Genomic DNA, 22,763 nt, shown 5'->3' on the forward strand with positions numbered 1-22,763 from the left:
ATCTGAGCTCCAATCCATGGTCGGTTTAGCAGGGCCTTGGGGCAGCTGGGGGCAGGGCCTCAGCCGCTTTGTGGGAGGAATCAGGGCTTAGGCCGTGCTGGCCGTGGAGGTCCGGGTTTTAGGGCAGGGTTCTCCTCTTTGCCCCCAGGAGGCTGTGAGGCCTCCGTGGGCACACTCACCTTCTGGCCACTACCAGGAAAGTAGCCAACGCTCAGGTTTGAAGGCCCAGGGATGTCACCAGGGAGCCCGGAGACCACGGCCCTCCTGCCCATCTCAACTCAGAGCACACGTTTCCGTGTCAGAGGGGGAGACAGACATGTGTTATTGAAATTCAGCCGGACTTGGAGGACATCGAATAGCTAATTTATGTGGGACAGATAACTATTTAATTGCTCTCTAATTACGTGACAATTAGAATTCAGTTCGCAGCCATGTCCTCAGGTATCCATTTATCACCTGTGTGGAGCACCGACGCGGCGCCTGCCACCATCAGGAGCGCCCAGGGTGGGGAGCGCCCATCACAGAGCGTAATCAGTGTCATTATTCTCTTACACCCGAGTGACGCTGCGGTGCCGTTATTTGTGTATCACAGTTTATTCACACACCTAATCACAGGCTCCTTTCACCATTTGCGCCCCAGCCCAGGAGGCACCCATTAGGTCTTTAAAATAACAGATGTCGTCTGCTGGGAAGGCCGGCTGGGGGCCGCCGTGGTCGCTGAGGACAGAGATGCAGGGGCTCCAGGGTGCGGGCGGATGTGGCCAACACCCCACCCACCCCTGACACCGGGCTCATGAGGGGAGCAGACTTGGCCCCCTCGGTGGGCTCTGGGCTGCTCCATGGGCCTGGCTCAGGGCTGGGCCAAGGCCTCTCTGCCTGCCACAGCCCTGGGCCGCCCCTGACCAGCACACCCGACCAGCCCTGGGCTGTCGGTCTTCCTGAACTTTAAGTTTCTCTGTACAGGATCCTGGACTGGCCCCTAGGTCTCAGGGGTACAAAGGAACCCCCGCTGAGCCAGAGCAGGACCCCGTGAACACCTGCAGGGCCAGATCAGAAGGACGGGCCCCACCGAGCACCAGCCTGAGGGTCACACTGACAAAAGCGGGCCTTCCCTGAGGGTCATCAGGCTGGAGGGGGCGGACGTGCTGAGAGATGCAGATGAGCACGTCACAGTCACTCACCCTTAGAACGTCAGTCACATTCTTTAAAATAGCTCCAGCGTATTTTCCCGTGGAAAGCAATAAGCTTGGACAAACTTCTGGGAACAAAGGCCCTGTCTGGAGAAATCCTGACAGGAAAGGCCAGGGCCTCTCCCTGGTGGCCACTATATAGGTTGGTGCAATAAACAGAGCCCCAGCTGGAAATGAGATGGGTACACTAAAGGCCCGTAGGAGAAAGCACAGCCAGGGGTGGACGGGGGAGACACAAGCCCCACAGGCAGCCCCACCCACGGCAGCCACAGGCCCCTGCTGATTCCTGGCTCTCAGCTGCCTGAGACTTGCCCGTGGCTTGTGGCCTCCAGAACAGTATAATGGGACTGTGCTGAGTCAGGCCTCTTGGTGACTTGTTACAGCAGCAACAGGAAACGAGCATCCACTCTGAGGGCTGGCTGTCAAAACAGGCTGCCATCCAGGGTCCTCTCCCTCTCTGCCCCTTCAGCACAGGAGGCCATGAGCGTCTGTGGCTCAGGTCTGTGGCATTGGAACCTGCATGAAGTTTTCCTCTCCCTACTGACTGTGGCTGGGACAGTCTGAAATGGGAAGGTGACAGCCAGCTCCAGAGACATCGTTCCTTGCCTTGCTAGTGAGTCACCTCGCTGACCTGGCCCTGTCAGGATAATAACCCCCCAAACGCAGTGGGTCAGCACTCAGCCGCCCACCTGTCTTCAGTTGCATCATGAACTTAGTGACGGGCAGGAAGGACCCACCCTGGACAGGTGGGTGGGTGATCTCCTGGAGTCAGCTGGGCTTCCAGGGAAAGGGGACTGGATAGCCCCAGGGCTCCTCACCCACGGGCTCAGCGGTGGAGCGGAGCCCAGGGAAGGACTCGGAGCCGCCTGTGTTTTCTGGATGAATGGCGGTTGGAGCAGCCTCTCCACTGAGGACAGAAGTAACTTTGGGGAACCACGTGGCCAGATGTGTCACCTTTGGGTTTCCATCTTTTGTCCCAGGAATGCTAAGCAAGGAATGTACCTGGAGGTAACGCCTTTAGAATGAAAATTACTATCTTTTGCATGAAGAAGTGTAATCCTACCTTACTACAGATGAGGAGAGCAGGACATGGTTAACTGACCAGAGCAGACCCCACAGACAGGTGTCCAGCTGAAATAAACAGGCCGAGCGTAGGCCATCACACTTTAGATTAGGTCCACTGATGGCTGCTGTGGTCAGTGTGTCCATGCACACCTTCCTGTGGTCAAAATGAGGTGTCAGACTCAAGGCCAAGGGCTGGGCAGAGGCAAGGGCAGGAGAGTCATAGCTCCTCCCTGGTACTTCCCAGGTACAGAAGACTGGGGACAGCAGACAGACACCTGTGCAGGCTGCAGGCTGCTCTGTGGGGCGGGAAAGAGCAGAAAGCCCCGCAGTCGGCCCTGAGCTGGTCTGGGGTTAGGGGAGGGAGGTGAGCCTGGGAAGGCCTCCTAAGGAAGCGGAATCTGGAAGACTGGGAGGTGGGGTGGCAGGACCGCCAGGCCTGGCAGTGACCCAGGGTCAGCTGGTGCCATGGGGATATGTGGGTGAGGCCCCAAGGAGATCTGGATCCAAATTCCACTGGCCACCCCTGCCCCTTCCTGGCTGGACCTTGGGTCGGCCACTGAGCAGCCAAGAGTCTCTTAACATGGTGGCCATGGTCAGCATCTTGGGGATGCTCCTGGGCCCTTGGGCAGCTCCCTGTCACTCCCAGGTCCTGCCCTCACTCTCTCCAGCCCCTACTGGTAAGGAGCCACCAGCTGAGTTTAGCACCTGGTCCATAGTAGGTCCCCACAGGAGGCACAGGGCACTGGGGGACGAGGACAGGGCTCCCTGAGGCCATGGGGGCCGCCCAGGAGCTCCAGGTAGCTTTGTATTCTGGTCTTATTTTGGAGAGGACCAAATTCGGGACCATCTCCAGGAGACAGCAGCCCCCACCTTTGACTAGCCCAGGAGAGCGCCTCGCTGGGAACCCTGCTTCTGCCTCTCCCGCCCTCTCTGACGATGACCTGTGGCTAACAGGGAACCATTTTCGCTGTCCCCTCCCTACTCCTGCTGCCCCTGCCTGCTTCTGGTCTAGGACAGTTTCCCAAAATGTGGCCTTTGAACTCTGAATCCCCCCCGAGGCCAAGGGGAGGGGAGCTACATCCCAGATGGCCCTGACCCCGCTGCTCAGAGAGAATGGCCAAGCACTCAGAGGAGAGCTGGCCGCCTCGGCACTCCTCAGCGGGGCCAACCAGGAGCCCTGGACACCCCACAAGCCCCCACCCATGAGACAGGCCTGCTCAGGGCTCCCCAGTGCACTGTTGTCCTGTGGAAGCCTGGGACCCGCCTGCACCCTGCCTGGAGAGCGTCACCAAGTGTGGCCTCCATAGCTAGCGCAGCAGCTCCAGCTGCAGCCTGAGCACTACCGGGTGGCCAAACACCAACTGCAGAACGGAAACCAGTGAGGCCTGCTCCCCTCCCAGACCAGAGAATGGCACCCACGCCAGCCACGCCTGGGTCAGTGGAGCAGGCACCACGAGGGTGTGACCAGGGGCCCCTCCAAGTGGTTTCTGGTGTTGTGGACAGCCCAAGGTCCTGGGGTCTGCCCAGTGAGGCACCGCCTGTGCAAGGCTTCATGCAGGGTGCCACACAGGAGCCCAGACACAGGCGCTGGGTGCCAGCCCGCAACAGCCCACGCCAGGTGTATGCACTTCTCTCCTCACTGCCTGAGTTCAATGTGCATCAAACTCATTTCCCGTTTACCAGGACTCGGTGGGTCCTCCAGGGGCTGGAGAGGATGGGTTGTTTCTCAGGCACACAGCCCGGGGCGCTGCCCGGGCAAGTCCAGGGGAAGACACACAGGGGCGGTGTGGTCACTACTGCAGGTCACACACATGGGCTTAGGCTCTTAGAGTTCCTTGCGGTGGGTTTCCTGGCTCCCGTTGGCACTTGGTCTAGCCGCCAGGGCCAGGCGCTGCACTAGATCACACGTTGTCCCCTCTGATCCCCAGCACAACCTGACATGGGCAATGGAGTGAATCCCATTCCACACCCAGGACTCTGAGGCTCAGGGCCCCCCTTGGCTGCTCTCCTCCGTCCCTCAGGCCTTCCTGGTGGCTGGGCTCTGGACAGGGAAATGCCAATCAAACGCTTGGGAAGAAGGATCTCACAGCAGGACCATCTGGCCACGCGTGCACTGAGGCAGCCGAGGAGAATCAAGACCAGGCGCTGCTGAGGACGCTCCCACAGGCTCCCTGGAGAGGTCCTGGGCTCTCAAGGCTCACTCAGGGTTGGGGTGACCCCAGGCTGCAGCTCCAGCCTGGACCTGAACCTGGGCTGCTCTGGGTGCCCTCCCAGTCAGAGCACAGGGCCTGGGCTGCTCTGGCTGTTGGCGAGGAAGAAAAGGAAGCCTGTGGGGTCAAGAGGTCAGCTATTTTCGGGACAGGAGCCCTCCCCCCAGAGAAGGTGGGGCCACCGACCAGGGAGACGTGGTTGCTGGAGAACAGTTGGCCAATTCGCAGGATAGGGCAGGTCCAAGGGGAGAAGGGAGAGTGCAGGAGGGGAAGGGAAGTGATCCCCGAGCCAGAGCGTCCTACCCAGGTGGACACAAAAGAGCCCCGGAGGCCAGGGAGGCCAGGCGGCTGAAGTTCCCCACAGTGAAGCCTGCGGCACAGGCAGACCTGGAGCAGGCTGAGGAACAGAGGAGGGGCCCGTGGAGCAGGGGGCACCATGCTGCCTGAATGTGGGACAGCAGGGGCTCGCGGGCAGCTCCTGGCCTGTGCCTTTCCCTCAGGGAACGTGACACTTGGCAGCAGCTCCATCCCAGGCAGTGCCCTCACCCCCCTGTGGCTTGGCGGCTGCCCTGGGGCTGCAGTGGAATCGCGCTCTCAGCCCAGGGCTAATGCACCAACTTCTAGCACTGCGGGAGGGGATGGCCAGGGCCCCCCAGGGGTCCTGGGTCACTCCATGACAACAGCACAGGCCCTGGCTGGGACGCCAAGGCTGAGAGCTTGGACCAGACTGCAGGTAAGACTAAAATAAAAGGGAATTCATTTCCTAAGACAGGTTGCAAAGTGGTCTCCTAAGAAGCCGTAAAGTGAGGCTCTGCCTGTAATTGCTGCTAAATGGACTTCTAATAGTCCTTGCATTTGCCTGCAAATCCATCGTTACCCAACAACACGGGAGGTGGACGCAGATGGCACAGGCCCAGGCAGGCGCCCTGCAGGGAACGGCCCTTCTGGCAGGGGGAGTATTACCTTTGGCCCCTTTTCTTATTCTCCCCACTCAGTAGAGGTTCTGACAGATGGGTCTGGGCCCCTGACCTTTACGCTTTCCAGAAGGTCATACTGTCCACCCAGCTCACCCCTGTTTCTAGTCAGTCCTCAGCCTGCTCCTGTGGGCTACAAACTGGACCCTGCTGCAGTCCAGCATGCGCCAAGCCCTACCACATCTGCCAAGGGGGTGGGGACAGGTATGAAGAGAGAGATTGAAGACTCCACCCACCTCCTGCAGAGGAGGTGGTCGAGGTGGGGTCAGAACAGTCAGATTCCCAGCGGCTGCTCTGCCCACAGGTGCCCGGATGTTGGAGCTGGGAGGAGCTTGGAGAACCGTCATCTCCGACGGGGAAACTGAGGCCAGAGCAGACACAAGCGGCACAGCCTGCACAGCTCTGCAGGCCACAGGCTGACCCGGCATGTGGTCAGGTCACTCTCAGTGGATGCCAGTTTCCAACCCCATACCCCGGCCGGGCTGGGTGGCTCACATGGACGGAGGACGCCCCACTGGCTGCCTGTAACTTGGCTGCTGGGAAGCCCAGTGATCCCAGAGTGTGCCAAGGGTGCCCAGGTCTGGCAGACCTGGGTTCAAATCCTTACTCTAGACCAATCACAGTGCGTCAATAAATGACTTTCTCTACCTGCCAGTTGGGTGATCTGGGACAATGTCCCAGCTTCCTGAGCATCCTCGTCCAGGCAACCCCGAGTCACACCCCACCACTGTGGCCCAGACCTGGCACACTAGGAACCGGCACCAGCGGGTGGCTGAAGGAATCAGGAGACCGCGAGTGAGTCCATCAACCAGTGCAGTGATGAAGGGTGTTTTAGTTTATGTTACACTGAAACTCCTGCAGGAAGGGCCTCTGCTGTCCTCTGCCCTCCCACTGCCCTGCGTCCCTGAGCTCTGATAAATCCCGGGGACTGTGCACCACTGAGCTGCCCACAGGCTGCACCCCACCTTTGGATGTTTGCCTGGCCCAGTCCCCCGTGTCTTCCTCTACCTTAATGGTTTCAAATTCATTTCCCCCGGGAGGTGACTGTGGTTTTTCGGCCTCTACATGCATTTAAAACCCCCACTCCCACCCCTGCAAGCCCCAGTTGCAGGCAGAACTCTGTGAGCACAGCCTCACAGCGCCAAGCAGATGGAGTCCTCCCATTATCCGTGGAGTTATTTTCCAAGACCCTCAGTGGATGCCTGAGACCTCAGAAGTACCGAGCCCTGTGCAAACTGTTTTTTCCATAAGTACAACTCTATGGTAACCATTCAGCTGTAAAGGAAGCACTTTACAGCTTCTGTTGGGCAAAGCTGAGCTTCCAGCATCCTGTGCTTTGGGGCCATAATTAACTAAAATAAGGGTCATTTGAACACCGCACTGCAGCACCATGACAGGCAATCTGATAACTGAGGCAACCACCAAGGGACTATCGGGCGGGTAGCATATACAGTGTGGACACATGCCCTGCACCCCTCCAGCGCTGGCTGCACCCCCTGCTGGACATGGGGCCTCATCAGATACAGCCTTCCACCCCCAGCAAGGTCACCAGGAGAAAAGTCCAGTCACCCTGGCTCTGAGAAGTGTCCAGTGACGTCTCAGGCACTGCTAGCCAGAAGGTCTTGTTTGCTTTAAAAAATGCATCCTGTGGCCATTTTCCTGCCCCCAAGTCACCTGCAGAAGGAGCCAGTCCTCCCTGGAGCTCTGCCCCCAGGCTGACGGTGGCCCATCAGCCCTGCTCACTGTCCCATTAACTTTCTGGCCACCTACTTTACGGGTCAGGGAGCCAGCCATGTCCCCAGGCTGCTCCACGCAGGAGCAGGTCTGTTACCTCGCTGGCCCCAGCCAGCCTCCCCGTGAGCCCTTCTCCAACCTCCGGCTCAGAGATTGTCTTGGTTCCCTCACTGCCACCATCGTCTCTGCCCCCCTCAGTTCCAAACATAGCACAGCCTGTGCGGCTGGTCCTGAGCCACCGTCCCTTCCCAGGCACCCGTGGACCATCCCGGCTGGTGATCAGATGGCCAGTCTCCTCTTTTGGGGGTGTGTGTGGACAGGACAGCAGCCCCAGCGAAGGTCACCAGGACCAGGGTGGCTGAACAGACAAAGACTGTAGGAAGCTGCTGGGATGGGGACGTGGCCCACTGCCGGCTGGAGTCTGGGGGTACTCAGCACGAGCCCCCAAAGGCTTTCCTTGGCTTCCCATTCAGATCGCAGCAGCCCCAGTTTGACAGCAGAGAATGGACCCTGCCCCTTCCAGGTGCTCGGCTCTCCTGCAGGCAGAGGCCTCGGGTCCACTCTGGGCCTGGAAGAGCCCCCCTGAGGGGCAGAATGAGGTGGGGGGCCTCCCGACCCTGTGACTGCACGAGACCCACCCCCAACCTCAACTCATGCCCTGGAAAATGGGATGGTAACACCTGCTTCCTCGGGTCCTTGTGGGTGGAGTACGAAGCCCCCAGGTGTCCAGGAAGGGGCCAGGGCCACTAACACCCCAGAGAGGCGCCCAGGGCAAGGCCCTGCGCCCTGCAGCGCCCTCCACCCCATAGCGCTGCTCCCTGTCAGGAAGCTTCACGGCAGCAGAGGCGGAGAGAGAGCTCGGGCAGGAGGGCTCTCCAGAGAGCAGGGTGTGTCCCGTAGAACCCCACTGCCACCACCTGGAGCCCGCAGCCACCTCTGCTGCTCTCTGTCCTCCGTTAACCGCCCCCACCTGGGGCCTTCGGCCTCTACAGACCCCGCCCGTTCCTCTGAGCCCCCTGTGTCTGCCTCCATGTGGCCCACAGAACCCACGGTGCCCTTGGTGGCACCACCAGCCAGTCCACAAGGCCCCTTCCTCGGTGGGACAGGCCCTGACCCCTCGAGCAGCCGTGGGAGCCCAGGTACTGGCCTGATGCTGAGCACTTGTGGGGCTCCAGGTGTCTGGTCCCAGATTCTCTGGGCAGGTGGTGGGTTGCACCCCATTTCCTGATGAGGAAACTGAGGCACAGAAAGGTGAGCTGGGACTCGAACCCTGCTCTGTCCCAGGCTCCTCCCAGGACCTTGAGCCGCTGCTCTGAGTGGAGTCAGCATGCGGGTGCCGGGGGCTCCCCCGATCCCCAGTGGGCCAGGACGCAGCCACGTGTTTTCAGAGGCTCTCCTCATGGAAGCCAGCAAGTAGATGACCTCTGAATGACAAGCGTCCCTCTCTGCTGCCAGCCAGAGAGCAGAGCCAGGAAGCTCACCAACCAAACAGCGCTTAAAACCGAGATGAGACCACCTGGACCCTGGACTCACAGCAACCCTTCAGAGCCACCAACACGCCCCCAGGACGCCCTGCGAAGCAGCCGACCTCAGCTACCAGCCTCCCCAGTGCCTCCTGGGTACGCCTGCAGGGCGGGGAGACGGTCAATGTGCCCAGACAGTCCTCCTGCGGTCTGGCCGGTGGCTGGATATTCATGGCAAGGGATGAAGGCAGAACCGGGAAGGGCGACCAGCAAGGGCCAGGGAGCAGACAGCTGTCATTCTCCCCTGTCCAGAGGCAGGAGACGCCAGCGGCACAGGCCTCCTGGGTATCGGCCACAGGGCCAGCACGTACCTTTCTCTTGTTGGTGGGGCAAATGTAGAAGTTGTCAACGACGGTGGTAACGCCAGGCTGGAGAGTGAGCTTGGTGTAGGACGTCCCGAAATCCGAAGACCTGGTGGGACAGGGGACAGCCGTCAGCACCTACCCTCCAGGTGTGGCCTTTATCAACCCATAGCATATCCAGCTCCAGCCGTGTGCCAGCTCAGGTGGGAAGACACAGTGCCACCCTCCCCACCTTGCAGGAGCAGGGTGTCCCCCGCTGGGCTCCCTCAGGACAGAGGACTTGCTCTATCTGAATCCCAGGTCTGGAGCTAGGGTTAGAAATCCCAAAGCCCAGGCTGCCTCCTCCTCCTGGGGGTGCCTGAGATGTTCTGGCCCTTGTGGGTCTTCTACCTCTTCGATGCCTTGCAGAGCCCTGACAGACGATGTCAGCATGTCCGTCTCACAGATGACCAAAGGAGTCCAAGAGGGGACATTCTCTGCCTGACAGAGTCAGACACAAACCCACCTGATGCTGGCCGGGGTTCTGTTTGTGCAGGGACCATCTGCCACTGTCCGAGGCTCCAGTGTGCCCTCTGCCCATCTGTTTCCCTCTCAGGACCCTGAGCTCCTGCAGGAGCCCCCTCTGTCGCCACCCCACCTGGAGCCCAGGGAAGCTCTGCACTGTGGCTGGTGGCACAGCAAAGCCTGGGAGTCCCCTGGCAGGGGCAAGCCCTCCCATCCCAGGCCTGCCCTCCTCAGCTATGGTGTGGACGGAGCAGGCGGAATGTCCCACAGAAGCCACCAAGACCAGCTCCGATGTTGTTCAGGAGCCACCAAATGAAACTCATGGAATCAGTACTGTTGAGGCTCAAGGTCCCAGAGGCTCTGAAACTAGGGCCTCTCATGATCACCCTTGAAAGGAGGCTGGAATTGCACAACGTGCTGGGCATGGCGGGTTGGGTGGGCTCCAGCTGCATCAGAGCTCCTGCCTCAGACCCCAGCCTGCCTGGGCCGACTCCACCCTGGCTACCTCTCTGCCAGCAGTGCCTCTGGGCGCCCGCAGCTGCAGAAGGCCGGTATTTCCCCTCCTGTCCCTGGGTCTCCCAGGAGCCTGCAGACACCCCGGATGCTCAGCTTCCTCCCCACAGTGCCTCCTTGGCCTGTCTTCATGGACACATCTCCCCCTCCTCCGGGGAAACCCGGGGTCCAGGAAGACGGGCCCTGTTTATTCCCTCTGGGCTTGGTGACCCAGTAGCCACATGTCCCAGAGGTCGTATCCTTCATGGGCCTCGGGGTCCCAGGGTTGAGGAGCCCCCACCCTACCCCAGCCTTCTGGCTCCCAGGGTTTCCCAGGAGGGGAAATTCCTCAGGTCACTGGGGTCTGGATGTCCACCTGGCCTCTGGCTGGTCCTGCCCTCCCCAGTGATGACCTGGCTGCAGAGAACAAAGACACACCCACCCATGGAGGTGTAGCTGGGAACATTTACTCTCAAAACCTCAGAGAATTGATTTTCTTTGAAAAGAGGGAGCAAGAGGCCCATTAGCAGAAGATCGATCCAGAGACCCAGGAAATTCCAGAGCCCTGCAGAAACAAATAGCTGTGTTTATGAGCTCCACGCAGCGGGCCTCCTCTGGGCGCAGGCCCCTCCCCTCCCAGCTTTCCCAGACAAGCCTATTGATTCTGCCCAGCCCCCCACCAGGACCACCACCTCAGCCCAGATCTGGCTCCCCAGGATCCAGCCTGCCTCCCCGAAGCCCAGGAGGGCCAGAGAAGTCTGCTCACAGCTGCTGCTCCAGGGCACCTTGCCGCTCAGCTCAGGTGGCCAGCAGCAGGGAGCCAGAGACACAGGCCCTGCTGCCCTGGAACCTCCCTCCTGGTGGGGCAGAGGGGGGTGGGTAGATGCCAAATGGAGGGCAGAACACAGCAGGCTGGGTGCTCCAGGCCTGGAAAGGGTGGGGGCCGGCTGGGTGGGGCTGCGGGACTGTCTCAGAGACGGAGTGGCATTGAGCTGACTTTGGATAAGGCGACCTGAGGGCAGAGGCCTGAGGAGGAAGGGAGAGGCTGTGCGTGGCTGGGGACTGGCACTTGTCCTGGGCCATCCACCTGGAACATGTCAACGTGCCCACATTGAAGATAGGGCCTTGGAGGAAGCAATCAGGTTCAGAGGTGGCCAGAGTGGGCCAGAATGGGCCCTAAGGCCAACATGACAGTGCCATAGAGGAAGGAAACCGAGACCAACAGACATGCAGGGGCGAAGCCCACCAGAAGGAGCCAGCCCATTACCCCCCGACCCCGTCTCAGGCTGCTGACTCAGCACCTTGAGAAAATCCCAGCTGTTGAAGCCACAGGTTTGTGGCACTGTGTCATGGCAGCCGCAGGGATGAACACAGCGTTCCAGAGACACAGACAGAGGCAGAGGTGGGAGGGGACAGCCTCGGTGCGCCACAGTGAGCCGTGGTGCTGATGTCCAGATGGCCAGGAGATGCTGGGGCACGTGCAACTCTGGGGGCCTGGGCTGGTCCTGTTCCCGCTGCCCCAGGGGCCTGGGCTGCCCACACAGATGTGGAACATTGGGGGTTGGGACCAGGAGTCCCTGAGGTCCCCACCAATGTAAAAGGCCATGACCACTCCTTAATTTGCAGGCCCCACAAGGGCTCTGGCCACCTGACCCAGCCCTCAGATTCCCTAGCAAAAGCTCCAGGGTGTCCAGTTCCTCCTGAGGCTGGCCACTGAGAGCCAGCCTGGGGAAACTTGAGGGTTTCTGTCACCTCGTTATTTCCTCCGCCACCTGTTTCTCAAGCGAATAGATAGTCAGCAGGGACGACACCTGTGTGAGGAAGAGTCGCTCCACAGCACTGGCCGGAAAGCGAGCGGCAGCGCGGCGTGGCCTCTGCGCTCCCTGTAGGGCCTGGAGGAGGCCCGGCAATCGCCTGCTTTGGGGGACGAGCCCTGCGGGTCAGGGTGCTGGGGACACAGCTGGGTCCTGAGGGTGGATGGCTTGTTTCTCCCAGGAGCACGTTTAGCTCTAGTGCAGCAGCCTTCAGCCCAGGAAGCCCTCGTCCCCGGGATGGGGACCCCGAGGCGGTGGTGATGGGGGGCAGACGCGGTTCCCTCGGGTGCTCCAGGGGCAGGTGGTGGCACAGAGGCTGAGAGAGGCAGGCGGTGATCAGGAGAAGAGGAGATTGGACAGCGCCCAGCGTCATGTCCTCCAGGAGAGGAGGATGGCTGGTGCTGCTCATGTGACCATGACCTCAAACTGCAAAGCTCCTTCTTCAGAGAACACTAAAGAACAAAACCAAAACCCAGTCAAACAAAACCCCTTGACTGTCCCCGGGCGCGGGTTTTGAGGCTGAGTCAGCACAGGGCCAGCCTTCGAGGGACCTCCCCAGGAGAGGGCAGGGAGCCCGGGGCGCACGGAGCCTAGGTCCCCGAGGCCGCCACACAGTAGCACACAGGGCTTCCAGCCACAGAGACGTTCCCTCCCAGCTCCGGGGACAGAAGTCTGAGCCCAGGTGCCCGAGGGCCACGTCCTTCTTCCAGCTCCTGGTGGCTCTGGGTGTCCTCGGCTGGTGGTGGCTCACCTGCAGACCCCTCCTGTCTCCACACTGACAGGCCCAGCCTCTGTCCAGAACTACCTCATCCCATCCTTAGCCGATGGCATCGCCGGGACCCTGTGTCACTGAGGCCACATGCTGAGGTCCTGACTTCAGTCAGCTCACGGGGGGCAGCTGCTTCATGGAGCCTGAGAGACGGGTCCACACCAGTCCTGTGACAGCTCCCATGTGGCAAGGGGAAATGGGGACAGGCAGGCAGACAGGGAGAAAGGGACACACAGCCCAGGTCAGGGTCCCCTGCCTGACTCCCAGGAAGGGCCCAAGGCTGATGGTAAAAAACCAGGAAAGACTCAAGGGCAGGAGGGAGGGGCTCCCCCCTAGCGGGGCCACTAAGGGACCTGGGCAAGGTGAAGGCGCCCAGGTGAGCAGAAGGCGCCCAGGTGAGCAGAAGGCGCCCAGGTGAGCAGATAGCTGGGGTAGGCGCCCAGGTGAGATAGCTGGGGTAGGCGCCCAGCTTTGGGCAGCGTTGCTCTAGAGAGAAGGAGCCAGCTGGGGAGCTTGTAGAGACAGTGAGGGCCACTGTGACCCTGGTGAGCAGGACGGGCCTCCCTCCTCCAAGCCCTCCTTCATGTGGCCAGGATCTGCCGGGCACCAGGGTGGAAGCTGGATGCAGGTGGGTACAAGGGAGTGGTGCTGCCAGCCGGGCATGGACACTGAGACTGAAGGTCAGCAGCTGCTGGTGTGATGGAGGCACCATGCCCCTGATCAGCTCCTGTCCCAGTTCCAGGTGGGCCGGGGGAGGGGGGAGGGGCGCCTGGCGGGATGGCACTAGAGCTGCACCCCCTGACTGCTGGGACTGCCTCTTGGTGAACCCCAGATCCCGGCAAGGAAAGGGAGTGTCATTTACTGCCTTTGGTAAGTCCAGGAAATAGAGAGTGACCTGCCTCAGCACCCAGCACGTCAGTCAAAGGCAGGTTGGAGACAAGATCATCTGACAAAGCCCAAGCCCAATGCTGTTTGCCCCCAAAGCCCATACAGATCACCAGGTCAGGGTGAGGACAGTGGTCACCATGATTATCCAGGCTATGCACAGAGCTGGCACTCAGTAAATGCTTGCTGGATTCCTTTGGAAGTTCTCTGGGTGCCAGACCTGGAGGCTGTGTGACTTCAGGCTGGTAGGTTGTCCTCTCTGGGCTACAGTTTTCCACTGGAAAGGTAGGGGTTGGGTTTAATTATGCCCAAGCAACAGCCCTGGTGCTCAGTGGATCTATTTCCCAAGGAAGGCCAAGTGGAAGGGGACAGCGACAGGGGAGGAAGCAGGGAAGGGTGGCAGGACACCACCATCCTGCCACCGTCCTGCCAGTGACCATGTGCCTCCCTCCCCTGGGCCTGGGCTCCCGGCACCCCCCAGCTCTCAGCAACCACACAGCCTCCAGGTCCTTGTCCCGCATCCTGCCGTCCAAGCACCGTCACCTCATCTCCATCCATTCAAATCAAAATAGAGAACCCAGAGTCTAAAGAGGGGCAGATGGAAACGCGGGAGGCAGGCGCCCTCAGAAAATCGCTCTTTGCAAACCGGCTGCCTAATTGCTGAGTGTTTGTGCATACTCACTTGTAAAAAATGATTTAATTAAGCCATTTTCATATTCTGTAATTATTTCATTGGCGGGGACTCACGCTCAGCCCCACCTCCTCCTGCAGATGAGCCCTGCGCTCTGACCCACTCTCTCCCGCCAACTTGGGCAGCCACAGTATGCAGGGGGCACCCACCGCGTGAACCGCCGGCTGGCTCAAGATGCACCGGTGGGCGGGGCCTGACGTGCCCTGGAACCTGAGTGCCACACTCGCTCCTTGCCAAGCCCTGTGTGGACGCGCTGCCCTCTGGAAAGGAGCGCCAAGACCTGCACACTCCCCACGGGAGACTGAGGCACGCGGGGAGGGGGCTTGTCCAAGGGATGGGGCCTGGGGGAGCTCAGGCTTGGATGCGTTCCCGGATGGGAGGTGACGTGCTCTGGAGATGTCTCCCCAGCAGAATCTACTTGAGCTTTGACCGCATGCCAGGTGGACAGCAAGTGCACAGTGTGACCAGAGAGCATGGGCCATCTGGACACACACAGGACCTAGCAGCTCTGCAGAATCCACAAAGGGGGACTCGGTCTGCTTCCTACTAAACCCTCCGGGATCAGCAAGGAACAAGGAATCATGGGGACACAGGCCACTGCAAGGGCAGCGAAGTCATTCAGGAAAATTCCTAAGTTCTTGATATTCTGAGTATAAAATGGGAGGCTTGGCCCCAGCTAGGTGGGCAGAGGGCAAGAAACCAGGCCTGCCCTCCAGCAGGCATGGCATTGGGGAGGCAGGGATGGAGGCCAAGCGAGTCCCCGGGGAGATGCTCCTGCGCTTTCAATGGGTCATGTCCTTTTAGCCCACCGCAAGGTCAAAGATCCTGGATCCCGGGGTCATGCACATGCCACGCTTCTGGAGTGGCCAGTGCACCTGCCTACCTCCAGCCCGCCCTGGACACTCCCGTCAGCCTGCAGTGGGCAAGAGCATCCAACATGCAGCCTTCCATGGGCCTCCAGCTCTGTGAGGGAGTCCCTGTCCCTGGAAGTGTCTGGGTCACCCTCCTGGCTCCAGTGCCACTCCCCTTGGCACAGTGGCTGTCCAACCTGCAGCCGATGTCCCTGCTCTCAGAGCAGCTCTTGCAAACCCTCTGCCTGGCACATTTCCCAGGGCCAAGGTGGTGGCTGAGCCACCTCCCAGCCCCACGCCAGCCACACAGGAGGAGCCAGAGCCCGCCAGGCCGGGGTGTCATGGGCAGCAGGTGAGGAGAGGAGACGTCAATTACCTTGGCAGCTCTCGAAAGCTGCGGGCAGGAGGCCACTGCCATATTGACACCATGACACGGCTCCATGAGAAGCCGTCCTGGAATGAGCTGGATGGGCCTTGACTGTGGGATAACTTGGGGAATGACATCTGATAAGGATGGAGGGGCCTGGGGGGAGAGGGGGAGAAGGCCCAGGTGGAAGCCTTGGCATGGAAGCTGTGCACGGTCAAGCTTCCCGACCCCGGGAATCCACCTCCAGAAAACTCTAGAAAGTCAGCAAGACACGTGCATAGAACTTCCTTCCTGACAGGCTGACACCCTCGATTCTTCTTGGAATCACTCAAAAACATCAGAGCAGGAGAAACTGCCAACAGCCCCGGCCGCCCGAGAGCAGCCCCGCTCAGCTGGGCAGGCCACCTTCTCTCTCTGCCCGCGTGGCCTGCTGCTGCCCTCCATCCCCATGAGTCACCTTTCTAACAAATGTCAAGTGACGCCAGGCGGCTTGCGTCTTGGAGATCCGCTTTGTGCCTGGCATTGCTATGTCGGGTGACCCCGCCCCCTCCGTGGAGAGCATTTCCCTGACTCCAGCACGTCCAGCCGCCCCTCCTGTGGCCCAGGTGGAGTCGGAGCCAGCTCTCAGTGGGATGCTCCAAGCTGCCATATGGTGATTTTCAATGTTCCCAAGATCCAAGGAAGCCTTCCAGCGCAGTACTGTTATAATGACGTCCTCATTAATGCTTAGGGGTCCTGGAACAAACCCACTGTGCTTCCCTACGCCAGTTCCTAGATGACAGGAGCCGAGGCTCTAAATCAGTGTTTCAAGTGACCGCTGACCAGCTTCAGGACCTCTGAGGCAGCCCAAATGACAGACCAAGGGCTTTTTAAAAAAAATTTTTAAGTTGTCAATGGACCTTTATTTTATTTATTGACACGTGGTGCTGAGAATCGAACCCAGGGCCTCACACATGCCAGGCAAGAGCTCTGCCACCGAGCCCCAGCCCCAGCCCCAGCCCAGACCAAGTGCTTTTAAAGAAGAGGAAAAGGCGTGGGGGGCATCACGGAGGTGGTTGGGACCGTTTAAAGGGACTCCTGCCTGGAAACGTTGAGAAGAATTGATAGAAAGGTGAAAATTAAATGGGGAAATAGGGTGTCCTCAACACCACCAATTCCCCAGGTCAGGAAAGGTCACAGAGAGGCTCTGGGTCGAGCAATGGGGGACCCCTGGACCAAAGGCCCTAATGGCCAAGGTTCTTGGACCCACTAGTCACAGGGAGAGTCAACGACGACGTGGCCGACTGCATGAGGACCTCTGGTGTCCTCCTCCACACTGGCCGTCAGGGCTTTGAACAGAAAATGCTGCAGGTGCCAGGCCATGGCCAGCTTAGGCCACCCAACACTCCCAGGGGGACTGGTGTCATGCCCCATCTTCCAGGGAGGACGGCACATGTGGGGACCTGAGAGTGGCCGCCACAGTCAGCTCCTGAGCTGTGAGCGTCACCAAAACTGTGACCCCCACTCCTGGCCAGCAGCAGCTCCCCGAGGGGCTTGGTGAGGGGCCAGCCTGCACCTGCAGACACGGATGGAAGGGGCTTCCTCGGGCAGTGCCACCACCCAGGGAACTGCCGCTCACCGCTTCCCCTGCGCAGCTCAGCCATGGCCGGAGGCGAGCATGGCCCAGTTCCTTCACGGGGGCGGGATGTGTCCCCAAGCACGCCCTCCCCATGCTCCCCGACCTCTGCACAGCCCCAGGCCTCCAGCGCCAGCCACACGCACAGGGCGTGCATCCCACGGAGGACAGCCATGCGGACGGTAGCACAGTCACAAGCCTGTGCCACATGCCACAGTGCCAGCTCGAGGTTCCCCTATGGCTGGAGTTCCTCTGTCCCTTCACCTACACTAGTTACCTCCCCCCACATCCTGCTAGCCATCCCCTGAGCAGCCCGCAGCAGGTCCTTGGCCCCTGCAGATAGAGCTGGATCCCGGCACAGGCCAGATGGACGCCCCACGGAGGTGCACAGGAGTGCAGTGGCCCCGATGGCTCTAGAGCAGAGCCAGGCTCCCCCAGGAGGGGTGGCCATGGGCCAGCAGGGCAGAGCCAGGGCAGGTGGGAAGGCCAGCAGGTGCCTACCACCCCTTGCCCAGGCAGGGCTCTGCCCACCTCTGCAGGCCCTGGGGCGCCTGCGCCTCATCCACCTAGTGCCCAGGCCAGGGCTGCATATGGGCAGTCCCTGCTCCTGGCCCAGCCCCCACACGAAGCGAGCACTGGGAAACCCTGGGGACAACAGCTTGTGACTGTGCGCGCGTCAGCGCAGGCCAAATCCGTCCCTTGTGGAATGCCCCTTGTATGCAGCTCCCGTCGCCTCCGAGGGGGGAAGCTGACACCCCATGAGTTCTCAGCACCCAGATCCCACTGCAAAAGCCGAGGGTCCCTGGAGACCGCTGGGCCTCGGCCACACCCCCCCCAATGAATGAGAAGACAGGCCCAGAGAAGCAAGGTCACATGCTGAAGGTCACACAGCAGCTGGCGGCCAAGTGGGCACCTTGACTGAGGTCTCCTGATGCTGAAGTCAAGCCTCCTTCCTCCCAGCTCCCTGGGCAGCCAGGCGGATGGCCACGGAGTGGAGGTGGACATCATTCCACTCTCATCTACAGTCAAGAAAGAAACAGAACCCTCCCCCTGCAGGCCCGGAAGCTGACCAGGTGAGCATCGATGCCGATGGGAGTCGGCAGGACAGACGGGCAAATGGGCATCCTCTGCTCAACCTGCAGACAAGGAAGCTCCTGCCCTGCGTGGCTGGCCCCACTGCGCCCTCCGACAGGCCCCGGGGCTCACGCTGGGGCCTGGGTGGTGGCTCTGAGACCTGGGGCCGAGCAGGGCAAGCCCCAGGGAGGCCACTTCTCCCTGGAGCCAGTCTCCTGCTGGACAGCTCCAGGGTGAACAGCAGGGTCCAGGGGAGGGCTCAGCACTGTGGACCGCATCACACTCTCACGGAGGTGGTGTGGCAAGAGGCGGTGGCCCTGAGCTGGCCCCTGGGCCTCGGGTGGCCCTCACCTTCTCCCGTGGCCCTCAGGAGGACTAAATGGAAAGGCCCCAGGACGAGGCCTGGCCAAGGTGGCCAGTTCCCTTCCTCATCTGCCCACCCTCCAGGAGCAGGCAGGGCTAACAGCAGCTCTGGGCTGTCTAAACCCTGCACACTCCAAAGAAAAGATTGGCCCTTGCTGGCTCCTGGGAGGTGACTTCTAAGTCCTGGAATGTCCTGCCTGAGTGGCTTTGTTTGCTGAGACCCTGGGCCATGGGCATAGTCTATGCTGCCATTGTGATTCACAGTGGGTCTCAGGCCACCTAGTATCAGCTTGACCTCTGCAGGGGCAGAAGGTCAGCCCCAGGGCAGGCAGCCAAGCCCACACTGATATCCGGATGCCAATGCCTCATCAGTGCCCCCACAGGCTGCTACCAGGGACTAAACACTGCTGCTGTATGACCCAGGACATGTGACCTGCATACAGGGACATACCCCAGGGCCTTCGCACCTACGGGTCCTCTCCCCAGCTACCCCCACAGAAAGAACTCTGAACTGCAGGCTCTGCTCCGGGGAAGCATCCTGGGCCTCTGGCTGTCCCCACACCAGGACTGCGGTTCCACTGCTTGACTTTGTCCACAGCTCCTGCTGCTGCCTAATGCCACACGGTCATTCTGCTCTGTTATCGTCTCTCTCCGTCTGGGACATCAGGTCCCAGGACAGAAGGTTGCCATCTGCTTCCCACCACCCAGGAAGCGGCAGCAACACCCCCCCCCCAGGACCTGCTGCTGACAGCTCCCTTGGGGTCTGGTGTCAGGTGTGCCCTGCACCCTCGGCCCCAGGATGCCCACTTGTGCCTGCACCTCTTACAGGAGTCTTCTCCTCTCTCACAGCTGCCCTGACACCAGACAGGTGCCCATGACGTGGCCCACCTGGACCCCCGCGGCCCCCACTCCATGTCACAGACACAGCTGTGCCCGCTGCTTGGGGCCGGCACCAGCCCACCTCTGTGCCCCTGCTCCCCGTCCAGGCAGACAGTCTGCAGAAGTCTGCAGAAAAGACTGAGCGAAGCCCACGTGACTTCCTAAGGGCAACAGATGACAGGGAAAATGTGTGGAGCGGCTGCAGCCCCACCTCTCGCCGGCCCCCGCGGGGCCTTCCCGCCTCCGCCCCAGCGCCCTAATAACTTAATGCGCTGCTCTCTCCAGCGAGCACACCGAGGGCGCTGGAAACCGGCAGTACACGTTTCTCCGATTCTTAAGAACCCATTTGAGAGTTAAATAACGATGAGATGCCTTCAAGCGCTGAGAATTATGAGCGAGGCCGTTCCCTTCCTGGAGAGGCCTCGTCATCGAGCAGCACGTGATGGACTGTCCAGCCACAGGTCTGGGGCGGGGGCGGAGGGCTGTGGAATGTGGGCAGGTGGCTGCACCCCCGGGAAGCCTGCAGAGGCCCGGGCTGGAGTGTCCCTGGCACCAGCAGTACTCCTTCTGCACTTGGAGGCTGCCCTGGCTCCGGCACCTGGCTGCACGCGGAAGCTCTCCATGTGCACGGGCCAGCACACGGGCCAGCAGCCCCAGCTCTGCATGGCCTTGGGGGCCGTGTGGGGCCAGGCTGGGAGCCCTACACTCCAGGTGCTGTGAAGGGACAGTGGGACCCTCGCACACCTCACCCAGGAACCAAGGCAAAGCTGACCAGGCCCCCAAGGGGCTTCTGCCATGATGCCCTCTGCGTGGGGTGCGGTCACCAGATGCTGACCTGGGAGATGCCCTTATGTCCCATCTGAGAGGCTGGAAAGCTGAGGCTGGGAGTGTCAGGTGACTTGCCGTGAGGAGACCCGGGGCAGAGCCTTGGGCCTGGGTGACCCTACTACCTGCAAGAAGCCACCGTCACAGGCCGTCGAAGGGCCCTGGGTCCCCCCTTTTCACCTGCAGCTTGAGATTCCCCCTAGAAAAAGACCACCTGAAGGGCTCCATCGAGGCCGGGGCCATCGAGAGGCCACGGGCACAGGACAGGCGCGCCTGGAGGGGGAGCTGCCCACCCCCAGCTTCTAGCCTTATGGAGATACGGGGCCCAGGCTCGGCCCAGGAGGCTCACACAGGACAGTCTCGTGCAAGTGAGTGGCCCTGATGGCCCGGCAGAGGCCGTCAACCACATGGCCTGCTCCTCCCCTGGTGCCCAGGAGACAGAGCCCAGGAGGGAACAGAGAACCGGGTGCAGACCTCCTCTCGCAGCCGTCCTGCGCTCGGGGAGCCAGGGGCTGGCGTGCAGGATGGGGCCTTGGGCCCAGCTCTGGAGCACACAGAGGGCCAGGGCACTGCCCTGAGGTGGGGTTTGTTTGTGGCCAGCCTGCCCAGCCATCCCGTGCCCTCCTCCCTGGGCTGCACACCCTGGGCTTTGAGAAGGGGACAGGGCAGGAGGTGCCTTGGAGGTGCCACCCTCAAGGTGCACAGGAGGCGTCTGGTGAGTGACCGAGCAGGCCTCTCAGATGTGCTCACTGTGGCCACACTCTCACGCCTGCTCACGCTCAGGGCCTGTGGCTGAGTGGACTCCAGGCCCTGCTCCTGCCCCTCTGTTCTGAAGTCACACTTTACCGTTCGCCGTCCTTCCCAGAAGCACAGGGCACCCCTGCTGCCCACCAGCAGCTCGGAGGTGAGGCGTGTCCTGGGCAGGACAGTGCCACCTCCCGGAGCGGAGGGAGAGGGTGGGTGGGGACTGGGCCCAGGGCACCCTCAGCCCCCTCTCCACTGCCCCGGGGAAGTCTTCTCCTGAGGAAGAGTCGCAACCAGAGATGGGCCAGGGGTTTCTGCACAAGCACTCGGGAGGGCGGGTCGCAGACCAGGGATGCTTAGCCGTGGGGACAACAGGCTGCGCCGGAGGGACGCCCATCCTTCCCGCGCGGCCTTTGCTGTCACTGCTGAGCCAGCTCTGCGGAAACCCACACCCAGACCCACCCTGCTGCTCTGCCTCGCCAGCACGCGCTCTGGCTGCCTTTACGTCCCCGGATTCTGCCTGGACCCACGATAGTGTCACTACGTGTCCTTTCTCCTTCTGCTGGGACTCTGAGGATCCTCATGGACTTGGCTCTGTGTCTCTTGGTCTCTCTCAGTGTGACTATGCTTTTCCATGGGAGCATTCCTGCCCTCCTTTGGCCCCTGCTACCCCCAGGTCATCTCAGGAACAGGTGTCCCACATTAAGGAAGCCTGGGGACCTTGTGTGGCCTTCTCTCCTCCGCCATAGAACCCTATCCTGGCCTCGCCCTCCTGGTGGGGAAGCAGTCCTTAGCTCTCCTGCTCCAGGGAGCTGAGTCTCTGGATGACAATCTACAGAAGGACAGGAGAGTCAGGTGGGGTGGGGCTTCCTTCAGAGTGGCCCAAGGTGGCCCTCGGGAAGGCGACCTGAAGCTGGGTCAGGAGTGCAGTAAGAAGTGGTCAGCTTGCAGGCACTGGGGTGGGAGGACGGCCCGTGCAAAGGCTCTGAAGTGGGACTCCACCCCCAGGCTACATTTCCTGGTCACGTTGTTGACAGAACAGGGCACCTTGCCCGTGCCCGCCAGATTCTGTGGTGGAGACGTGATCGGGGAGCCAGGCACACGGCAGGTTAGCCTCAGCAGCCCAGCACCAGGGAGGTCAGCCAGGAGGAGGTCAGCCAGGAGGGCACCACCTGACAGCCATGGACAGCTGGAGAGGGCAGAGCGCCATCTTGCCCTGGGACCTCGAGCAGGACTCTCCCTGGACAGGACACCATGTCACTCAGCAGAGGGAGGCTCGGGCCCCCCACCCAGTCCCCCATCTCACAGGGACATCTCTGTGTCCACTTCAGTGTCCGTGTGGGACTGAGAAATTGAGATGCCTCTGGAATAAGCAGGGGCCGGCGAGAAGCCCCTTCACGGACAGCTCCACACCACCTGCCGCCAACCCCCAGTCCACACTAATAAGGCAAATAAACATGGCACTTGCAGATCAGAGGCAGCCGTTACAGTCCATTAAATTAAATTCACCGTCCAGGGTGAGAGCAGATAAACCGGGATTATTCCAGTCATGGCAATTAAAAAAAAAAGAAAGGCACATTTGGAGGTGTGACTCCACGGTCCCTGAGCCGTGTTGGTGGCGCCTGCCTGCGGGGCTGGAGGCTTGGAGGAAAGTACCAGCCGGCCGCTCCCTGCCTGAGCATCTCGGGCCCCAGAGAGCCCCCCAGATGGGAGCCAGAGGTGCCCTGGCCGGATCCGGGACACACCCATGGTTAGGGAGGCCGTGGGGCACCGGCCTGTGGCCAGCACCTGGCGTGACTCCAGCTGCCCAGCACGTCCTCGCTCTGCCCTCCCAGCTTCCTGGCCCCAGGGGCCCTGCGTCTGGGGGTCATCCTGCCTCGGAGCCTTGCTTT

The 22,763-nt window shown here is 61.0% G+C and overlaps 1 protein-coding gene across 1 annotated transcript in view; it reads right to left on the reverse strand.

The window, feature by feature from the left end:
* Sorcs2 (sortilin related VPS10 domain containing receptor 2) overlaps positions 1 to 22,763 on the reverse strand; it is a 291,097-nt gene that overhangs the window by 69,381 nt on the left and 198,953 nt on the right. The window contains exon 3 of the mRNA XM_077110199.1: positions 9,008 to 9,107. Coding sequence (XP_076966314.1) covers positions 9,008 to 9,107 — 100 coding nt within the window. The remainder of the gene's footprint in view (positions 1 to 9,007; positions 9,108 to 22,763) is intronic.

The sequence above is a fragment of the Callospermophilus lateralis genome, chromosome 8 (genome assembly GCF_048772815.1).
Source record: "Callospermophilus lateralis isolate mCalLat2 chromosome 8, mCalLat2.hap1, whole genome shotgun sequence".
Taxonomy (NCBI): Eukaryota; Metazoa; Chordata; class Mammalia; order Rodentia; family Sciuridae; genus Callospermophilus; species Callospermophilus lateralis.